The sequence below is a fragment of the Mus pahari genome, chromosome 2 (assembly GCF_900095145.1).
Source record: "Mus pahari chromosome 2, PAHARI_EIJ_v1.1, whole genome shotgun sequence".
In the NCBI taxonomy this organism is placed as follows: domain Eukaryota; kingdom Metazoa; phylum Chordata; class Mammalia; order Rodentia; family Muridae; genus Mus; species Mus pahari.
Window position 1 is genome coordinate 136,354,502 of NC_034591.1, and position 10,407 is coordinate 136,364,908.

Consider the following 10,407-nt stretch of genomic DNA (forward strand, 5'->3'; position numbering starts at 1 on the left):
AAAAAAAAAAAAAAAAAAAAAGAAAACAAAAGAAAGAAAGTTAACAGAAACCACCATGCCTGGAAGATGACCAGCATTTTAGGCTTGTATCCTTGGGTTCAGTGTGCAAATGTGGAGACATGAAGACCAGCAGCCTTACAATCACTTTGAGGGCCTGAGTTCTCTGCAGTAAGTGCCAGCCGACATGTAACCAGAGTCTGCACTCACCTGCTGGGCTATTAGGTCCAGTCGGCTTTCCAGGGTGTTGGAAACCTTTATCTTGCGATCCCCGTTATAAATTTCAACTCCACCAGCTCTACAGAGAAAACAGAAAGTAATGTCATGGCTTGAGATGTACATCCATGACACTTACCCTACTCCCTCAGTACAGGACAGCCTCGGCATGTAAAGAATAGGACAGGGTAACACTAATTCCACAGCGTCAGAAAGAACTCACAGTGCTCTCTCACAGGGTACAGTGACTGCTGAGCACAGCCATGGGGCTGCAGCATGCTGTTCAGTTCTAGCCAGCCCTTCCCAGCAAGGTGGAAACCAGCTTCAATTCTCTTAAGCTATGAGTCACCAGGCAGCCTATGGAGAGGCGGCACCTGCATGCTGCTGGCAAAGGAAGGACAGTGACTCAACATGCCAGGCTGTTTACTGCCTGCCTCTAGCCACGCTAACATGTCACCTCACTCCTTAAAGCCTCTCAGCACTCAAGAGATATACACAGATCAACTGTATTTCAAGGGACCATGGGCAACAAGATTCACCTACAAATGACCAGTTCTGTCGATTACCAAGATAAATGGACTATCAGACAAGGACCCAGATACTATTTGAGACAACATCTCACTAGGTAGCTAAGGCTAGCCTAGGACTTACCATCTAAAATCCCTCTGCCTCTGTGGAGATTACGGGCACATGCCATTATGCACAGGTGGGAAAGAACTTCCGGCTTGGGGTGTTTCTGTGGGTGATGGCCACAGCTGTACCTATCTCCCCCTTTCTGTGCCTCCCTCTCTCTCTCTCTCCCGTCTCCACAGCACTAAAGAAGTTGCTCTGCTGAGATCCTGACTCCTGGTGGTTTTTGTGGGGATTTGAGAACAGTAACGTGAGACAGGGTCTCCCTGCATAGTTCCAACTGGCCTCACACTATCATCGATTGGAGCCAAGAGGCTGAGAGGTAATCGGCTCTATCTCTCCGGACTCAGCCTCCTCCCGAGCAAGCACAGCGCTCCTGATGAGCCTCTAGCTTCTTAACCTTCACAGCAACCTCTGAGTCTGTGTACAACGGGATGTAGTGGATGAGGAAATGCACTCTGAGAAACGGGAAAAAGAGTATTGACCACATTAAACAAATACCACTTAACCCAAAACAGTAAGTCTGCAATCACTTAACTGTAATATTAAACCTCAAAAAGCTCTGAAAACCATGCATCCTAAATACAAGAACTGCCTGTCTCCTGTCATCTTGCAGAAACTAGCAGATCTTGACCTATTTATCTTGCATAGCGTGAAAATTGCCAATTTTTGTTTTCTGTTTTCAAACAAGGTGTAGTGATGTTACCCAGGTTGGCAGCTACACCGCTGGTAGGATGTGCATCTCAATGTTGTTGGCCAGGAACTCCTGACAATCTTTTGCTACAGCATCCCAAGGACTGTGATTACAGGCAGGTGCCTCCATGCCCAGCTTTTCCTGTGTTAATTGTTAGTATACCTGGCCATGACAGTGCTGTCTTAGATGTGAAGATACTACACAATGGGAAGCATCAGCACTTTATCTGTCTTTGGCGCTGATGATGGGACTTGCTCTCACACCCGCTACACACACGCTCAACTACCAAACTGCACCCCAGCCCACTCCATTGCTATTCTGCTCTCTGAAACTCAATACATGTCTGATGACAAGGCCCCAGGAGGATCAGCCAACCCTGTACCTGATGTCTCTGCACTGTCTGTTCAGTTTCCACAGCACATCGGCACCACTGAGCACTGCCTAGACATGATCTCATTTGAATTGCTTCATTTACTGAAGTCAGCTGGGCATGGTGAGCCTCCTGGCTGCTGTGAACAAAACCAACCTGGTCTGCAGAATGAAATCCTGTCTCATCCTCTCACCACCAGAATAACAAAAACAAAAAACCAAAACTGAAGTCAAGGCTCAGAGAGACTTGTTTAGAGTTGCAACACCACTCAAACCCACATCTGACTCATGCTTTCATGACAACCTGGTTCTACCTAGTGTAGCAAGAAATAAAACAAACACTCAAATCCCAAATCTATTTTTGATGGCCAATGTTCGTTCTCAACCATATCACATCCCCAAGCCTCATGCTCTTTCCATTTAGTTCAAAGTTTCCCAAGACCCTGCTCCGGCTAGGCAGTGGTAGCAATTCGACGTCAGACAGAAGGTCTGGGCATCGACACTAATTTCCAACAGCTGATAGGATTATGTTCCACACTCCCATGCACAAAGTGTTGCCGCCCTGACCTCAAGACCAGCTTGAAGTAATGACAGGAAAACAGACCCAGGTACCTGAAGAATACAGCCACACCTTTCTCCTGCAACAAAGGCCTCACCCAAGAAAACAGGGCTGAGGACTAAACCCAGGATGGACTTTCCCATTGTACTGGCTGATTTTGTGTCAAGCTGATACAACTAGAGCCAGCAGAAAGGAAGGAGCCTCAATTGAGGAAATGCCTCCATGATATCCAGCTATAAGGCATTTTCTCAATTAGTGATCAATGGGGGAGGGCCCAACTCAGGGGGCAGGAGAGATGGCTCAATGGTTAAAAGCACTGCCTGCTCTTCAGAAGGCCCTGAATTCAAATCTCAGCAACCACATGGTGGCTCACAACCATCCATAATGAGATCTGACGCCCTCTTCTGGAGTGTCTGAAGATAGCTACAGTGTACATACATATAATAATAAATAAATCTTAAAAAAAAAAAAAAAAAAAAAGGAGCATGCCCTAAGGAGCAAGTCAGTAAGCAGCACCCTCCATGGCCTCTGTTCAGATTCCAGCCCTGCTTAAGTTCCTGTCCTGACTTCCTCCAATGATGGATTGTGATCTGCAAGTGTTGGCCAAATAAACCCTTTCCTCAACTTGCTTTTCTGTCATAGTGTTGCAGCAATACAAGTCAACTGGCCCGCCCCCCCCCCCAATAATAACAATAAGGAAAACAGTTTTTAAAAGGCTCAGCACCAAGGCCATTCCCATAACAAGAAGCAGATTTAACAGAAAGATCCTTACATTTCCTCAGGCAGGTAGGCCTCCTGGTCAATTTGGACATCAACATCCTTTTTGGTGGCAATTTTATACATAGGAATTGCTTTTTGTACTGCGGCCTGGGTGGAGGGGGACAAACAGAAAACAATGACAGAGTTTCACATGAAGCAAGCTTTGCTGCTGAGGTCCTAATGGTCTTTCCTGAGGAAGAGGAAAGGAGAGTATGCGCACCGGTGGGAGGAAGGGACAGAAGCTCATCTATGAACCAGGGACTCCAGGGACAGTGCCACAGAGCTCAGGTGTGACGTGAGCAGCAGACAGTGTGGTATCAGCTGCATGGTGGGGGTGGGGAGCTGGCAGCTTTGGAAGTGAGGATGGCACCTCTTACTAAGAGGCTTCACTCCCCTTACGACAGCTATTATAGAAAATTCACTCGGCTAGAGAGCTGATTAGATTAAGAACAAAGGCTCTTTCAGAGGACTAGGATATGATTGCCAGAACCCAAGACAGCTCACTCCCATTTGAGTCCAGGTCCAAAGAACCCACCACCCCATTCAGGCCTGGGAGGACACTAGGCACACAGGTGGTGCACAGACATATACATGCAGGCAGAATACCCATACACATACTTCCAGTTTCAAAAATCTTTTTTTTTTTTTTTTTTTTTTTTTTTGTGGTTTTTCGAGACAGGGTTTCAGTGTATAGCCCTGGCTGTCTTGGAACTCACTTTGTAGACCAAACTGGCCTCGAACTCAGAAATCCACCTGCCTCTGCCTCCCGAGTGCTGGGATTAAAGGCGTATGCTACCACGCCTGGCACCAGTTTCAAAAATCTTAAGTCAAAAGGTGAGGGCCAGGCACTATGACACACCTGGGAGCCAGGAGAGTCCACATAGCCTAGACCAGACAGACACTGAAAGACAGAAGACACTACTGTTACAGAGAATAAACAAGTAAAATGTGGACTACTTTTAAAGATGTATGAGTCCACTGTCACTCTTGTCAGACACAGCAGAAAAGGGCATCAGATCCCATTACAGATGGTTGTGAGCCACCATGTGGTTGCTGGGAATTGAACTCAGGTCCTCTGGAAGAGCTGTCAGTGCTCTTAACTGCTGAGTCATCTCTCTAGCCCCGTGGGCTACTTTTAAAACTTTTGCTTTTACAGTATTTATTTGCATATGCACAGAGGTCAGAGGAGAACTTGCAGTTAGCTCCATCCTTCCAACACTTTCCTGCTGAGCCATCTTGCCTGTGCCCGGTCTATTTTATATACTGGATATTATTATATATCACTGTCTTGGCTAGTTTTATGTCAACTTGATACAAGCTCTTGGTAAGAGGACTGTTAACTGGGAAAATGTCCCCACAAGACATCTGTCCTGTAGGTAAAAATGTTAAGGCATTTTCTTAGTTAGTGGTTGGTGTGGGAGGGTTCAGCCTATTGTGGGTGCTGCCACCCATGGGCTGGTAGTCCTGAGCTCTACAAGAAAGCAGGTGAAAGCCAGGTGTGGTGACACATGCCTTTAATTCCAGCTAGATTCAGAGGTAGTAGGATCTCTCTGAATTCAAGGCCAGCCTACTCTACATAGCAAGTTCAGGGTCAACCAGGAGTAGATATATAATAAGACCCTGTTTCAAAAAAAAAAAAAGAAAGAAAAGGCAGGAGGAGCAAGCCAGGAAGCAGCGCAACTTCACAGCTCCTGTCCTGACTCCTTCAGTGACATCACTCTACCAACTCAATCAATCCCACTGCCCCCTTTGTTCACCAGCAACAACAATTACTGTTAAAAAATATCAACAAGGTTTTTACCTTCACCAAAGGGAAATCTTGTTTTCTGCAACGCACAATCATTCGAGGCTCCAACAGCTGGTACAAGCCCTGTAAAACGCAATCAGAGTCTATAGTGGAAAGTAAAGCAAAGCAGTGTCCTGCAGTTCTTTCCGGTGTCGCCCAGGAAGCTCTGCAAAGACAACAGACAGCACGCGAACACGGAGGGAGAACATAGCCTGGTATTAACACCAGACACACTGGAACCAGAGATTTTGAATGGCCAACGAAATTCCAATGGAGTCCTATTAGCCGGACCAAGGACAAACACTCTGGATTAACATGAGTTAAAGAAAGGGATCCTAACCCAGGGGCAAGCAACTGCTTGACCTTTTCTCCTTTTCGAAGTGCTAGGAGTTGGACCTGAGGGTCTCTCACATGCTAAGCATTCTGCCTTTACCACCAAACTATGTCCTCAGCACTAAACATGAGATTAAAGCCAAGTACTTTAAAGGTCAAATCACTGTGGGAAACTTTAAAACTGCAGGCAGGTAGATTTAACTAGAAAGGTAGAAAGAACTGTACAATCATAGGAAATAGTATAACACTTTCAAGTCTTAGACAAGAGCTGTTGCCATCTTGTAGAACACACCATAGACACAGAAAGGAGGAAGAGAAAGCAGTTAAGAAGGGACAATGGAGCTGGCCTCAGAATTGCAGTTGGACACGGCAGACTAGCATCCAAACATACCTGAAGGACCAGCCCATCCAGCAGCACTTGGTACCGGGTTGTATCTTTTACCACCTTGCTGAGTCTCTGTTTTGCCTCATTTAGCAGGTCCTACAAAAAGTGGAAAAAAAAATGTCTACGTTCCATCCTTGTGCAATCCGAGTTGCATCCACCTTATAGCACATGTCTTCACCTCACATTCCTCTGTTAGAGCTGCCTAGAAACCTGGAAAGATCTATACGCATGTAATTCCAATCCAGATGGGGAAGAAGGCCTGCAGAGTGTCAGAGCTGGCATGGTAGTTTACGCTTGCATTGCCGGGTCAGAAGAAGTCCAGAACCTTACTCAACTACATAGGGAGTTCCAGATTCGAAGCTACTGCACCTGGTCTAAAACAAAGACAGCCAGGCACATACACACCTTTAATCCCAGCACTCAGGAGGCAGAGGCAGGTGGAGCTCAGTGAGTTGAGGCCAGCCTGGTTCCATGAGCAAGTTCCATGACAGCCAGGGCTTCATAGAGAAACACTGTCTTGAAAAACCAAACCAAACAACCACCACCACCAAAACCAGCAACAATCTGGGGATGTAGGTCAGTTGGTAATGTTTGCTTAGCATGTAAGAAGCCCGGGGCTTAAACACCCCCTGCCCCCCCCCCCCCAAATACAGAAAACTGGCCACTGTGGTATATTCCTGTAAGCCCAGCACTAAGTGGAGGCAGGAAGTAAGGAAGTTCAAGGTCATCCTTGGCTATACAGGAAGAGCTAAGCCAGCCCAAGCTACATGCTGATATTTGGCATAGTGTGGGTCTCATCCCCTGAACAGTAACTATATAGACACAATTCAACTGTGAAACACTTTTATAAATAAGAGCCAGAGTGACACACCTGTTTCAGTCTCAACAAAACAACAGTAATAATAATTAAAAAAAAAAAAAAGGGCCAAAGACAAACCAAGAAATCCTGATTAGAGCTGGGTTTGGGGATCCAGCTCAGAAGGGAAGTACTGCTAACATGCACAAGCTAATAAATGAATAACTATTTTTTTTTAAAGATTTATTTATTTATTATTATATGTAAGTACACTGTAGCTGTCTTCGGACACTCCAGAAGAGGGCTTCAGATCTTGTTACGGATGGTTATAAGCCACCATGTGGTTGCTGGGATTTGAACTCAGGACCTTCGGAAGAGCAGTCGGGTGCTCTTACCCACTGAGCCATCTCACCAGCCCTGAATAACTATTTAAATATATGTAGGTCAACAAGGAACAACCAAGCTGGAACTACACTGTACCACTGTCCCCCAGCTTCCTGTCTGAAACAGCTCTCCAGCCAACACAGCGAAGACGGGGATGGTTCTCTCCTAGTTACCAGTGAGCCTGCACAAATCAGTTGCTCAAAAAGCCCATACATCTAATTTCCTTTTTGTTTTTGACAGTCTTACTATGTACCCATGGCTGATCTGGAACTCACAGTGTAGCCCAAGGAGGTTTCAACCTTCCAGTTTCCGCCACTGAATGTTGGGGGTGCAGGTGTGCACCACCATGCCCAGTCACACCAGTGCCAGAACTGCCTAAACGTAAGGCTTGCTCACCCTTCCAGTTTCAAAGGAGAACAGTCTCCATGCCTCACCACCCCCAGTGAGTATGTTACTTGAGTATAAAAGAACTAAAATAAAGTTCTTTACAAAGTTTTCCAGGTCAATCTGACATCAAACTATTACCAGAAGTACACATACAGATGGGTGGCTGTGGTGCACGCTGTCAATCCCAGCACGTATGAGGCAGAGGCAGGAAAATCTCTGTGAACTTGAAGCCAGCCTGGTCTACAGAGTGAGCTCCAGGACAGCCAGGGCTACACAGAACAACCCTGTTTCAAAAGAAATCAAAAAAGAAAGAGCAGAGCGCAGGGGAGCAGGGGAGCAGGAGCAGAGCAGAGCAAGCAGGCGCTGGAGTGTACACATGTACACACACACAGACATACACACTTCATAAGGACTGGAGAGATGGCTGTTCTTGCAGAGGTTTGATTTCCAGCACCTACAGTGCTGGCTCCCAACTCTCTGTAGCTCCAATTCTAGGGAGTCTGACTCCCTTTCAGGGCTCCAAAGGTACAAGCTGTACAGATGACACACTGACATATGTACAGGCAAAGATTCCATACATTTAAAGAGAAATTCACAAGAGCAATGCATAAGAAAAAATTTCCTTTGAGATAGGCTCTTAACCCTGAGGCCCAAGCTGGCCTCAATCCCCTATGCTCTGCATCCATTAAGACCGCCGTTCTATGTGAGATACAGGGTCACTAGAACCCAGGCTGGCCTTACCTCAAGCAGTCTTCCTGCCTCTACCTTCTCAGTGCCCATGTCACAGGCGGGGCTGCTGTGCCGGCTGTGGGTCTCTGATGTCCCCACTTAGAAGAAGCCTGTGCTTCCACGGCAAGCGGCAACCCAGCTGGATCCTGCCAGGCTCTAACCCTCACTCGAGACCGCACTGCTGAGCTCACTTGCTGTAGGCTTTCTTCCCCAACAGGCCATAATACTTTCTGAATGACAGTTTTCTAGTTAAATGGAGCCTATGCTCTTTCATACTATGTATGCTGTGATACTGTCCACTAAATAAAACATCAACAAAAAACGGTTTTGTTTTTTTGGTTTTTTTTTGAGACAGGGTTTCTCTGTGTAGCCCTGGCTGTCCTAGAACTCTGTAGACCAGGCTGGCCTGGAACTCAAGAGATCTGTCTGCCTCTGCCTCCTGAGTGCTAAGATTAAAGGGATTTTTTTTTTTTTTTTAATTGAGAGCAGGCCTGGCTCTTGGTTTCACAATCTGGCCTTATATTCAGCCCCCTCCCTCGTGTACCCTATGCCTTGCTTCTTGCTGTTGTATCATCTAATCCCGTCTTACATGCCATTAGCTTAGAGTTCACCAAACTCAAGGCCATACTGCTATCATGCCTGTCTATTGTTAATATCTAGCACAACGATCTGCTGAACAAATATTATTCTCTCTAAACAGTCCCCTAAACGTGACCATGGTGGCATACGCTTGTAACCCTGCACTAGGACTCAGGCTAGATGGTCAAGGTTCAGGCCAACTGCGTATTGAGACACTTTCACAAATGCAAGCAAACAAACAAAACCTGCCAACCCGACCAAACACTGCATTATCTGTAAATGTTACCTAGTGAGCAAGTGAATAAGCATTTTCTAGTTTCACAACTCCTGGGAGCTACTCACAGTGATGAGGTCATCTCTTGCTCTGAGAACTTTGAGCCTTGCTTGATTCATCAAGTTGGACATTTGACTATAAAAGGGATGGAAGAATATCAATACAACATAAAAAACAATGACTACAGAAAAACACACAGCTTTCCATGTTAGAGCAAAGGACCTTGATAAACACTAAATAACCTTCAGGTAACCCTGTGAGGTTTCCATGTACCCTCAGCAGTTTTGTTCTTGCTTTTGAGACAAGGTCTCACTGTGTGGCTCTGGCTGGCCTAGAACTCTGAGATCTGTCTCTGCTGGTTTGCAGAAGTGCACCATATTCCCAGCTTTCTTTCATCTGTTTACTTTGGAGATAAGGTCTAGCTGTGGACCCTGTTTATTCTTGCCATTTGTGAACTTATGATCCTCCTGTCTCAGGCACTAGCTACCCACCCCAGCTAAGGTTTCTTGTTCTACAGTATTCTCTTGTCTCCAGCGTTTTGAACTTTCCTTTGGGTGAAGAACAGATCTCAGGGAATGGAGCCTGGGGTCCTGCATGGGTAAGCAAACACTGTCCCACTGAGCTACTCCCGTGGCCTGGTTTCATTGACTTAAAGCTTAATGACTGAGGACGTAGCTCAGCGGGTTGTCAGAGCATATGGATGACACCAGGCCCTGGCTCTGATCCCTAGCACTGCCTAAGTCATTTACGGTAGTGTATGCCTGTCACCCCAGTGGGGAGGTGGAGGCAGGAGGATCAGCAAGTTCAGGCCAGCCTGGGCTACAACATCCCAGCTTCTTTAGTTTAGTGGGCTAGCCACCATCCACTTACATTTTCTTCTGCTGCTCAATCTGCTTTTCTTTCTTCTCATAGTATTCCATAATCTTCAGTCTTTGGGTTTGCACAAGACGACCTTTCTCAATGTTGAACTCTTCTTCTGCCTACAAAGAATTAACAGACTTGATTACACTGGACTTGGCTGACCCTGTTATTTGGAGCTCCCAGGAACCAGGAATACTGTCATATGTTCACTTAGCCCTTATTTGAAACAGAAAATCTATTGCAACACAAAAGCAGTCCTCAAAGACTACTTGAGGTTCTTTTATTTGTTTTGTTCTTTTCAACACAGGGTTTCTCTATGTAGCTCTAGTTGTCCTGGAACTCTTATTCTGTAACCCAGGTTGGCTTCAAACTCAGAGATCCAGCTGCCTCTGCCTTTGCCTCCCAAGTGCTAGGATGAAAGCCTGTGCCACTGCATTGGCATATTTTCTTAAATGTGTATGCCATGTGTATGCATGTGCTTATGGAGGCCAGAAATGACATTGGATTCCATGGGGCTAAAGTTACAGGTGTCCCTGAGCCATCAATATAGGTACTAGGAACCCCAGTCCTCTGTAACAACAGTAATGCTCTTAGCCGATTAACCATCTCTCCAACCCTGACAGTCATTTTAGAATTTTTTTTTTTTTTTTTTTTTTTTTTTTTTTTTTT

At 45.8% G+C, this 10,407-nt stretch overlaps 1 protein-coding gene across 1 annotated transcript in view; it reads right to left on the reverse strand.

Annotated features, from left to right (window-relative positions):
- Positions 1–10,407, reverse strand: part of Atp6v1e1 (ATPase H+ transporting V1 subunit E1) — a 20,186-nt gene that overhangs the window by 3,205 nt on the left and 6,574 nt on the right. The window contains exons 3-8 of the mRNA XM_021190196.2: positions 9,748–9,857; positions 8,946–9,012; positions 5,735–5,824; positions 5,026–5,094; positions 3,238–3,332; positions 208–295 (exon numbers count right to left, since the gene is read on the reverse strand). Coding sequence (XP_021045855.1) covers positions 208–295; positions 3,238–3,332; positions 5,026–5,094; positions 5,735–5,824; positions 8,946–9,012; positions 9,748–9,857 — 519 coding nt within the window. The remainder of the gene's footprint in view (positions 1–207; positions 296–3,237; positions 3,333–5,025; positions 5,095–5,734; positions 5,825–8,945; positions 9,013–9,747; positions 9,858–10,407) is intronic.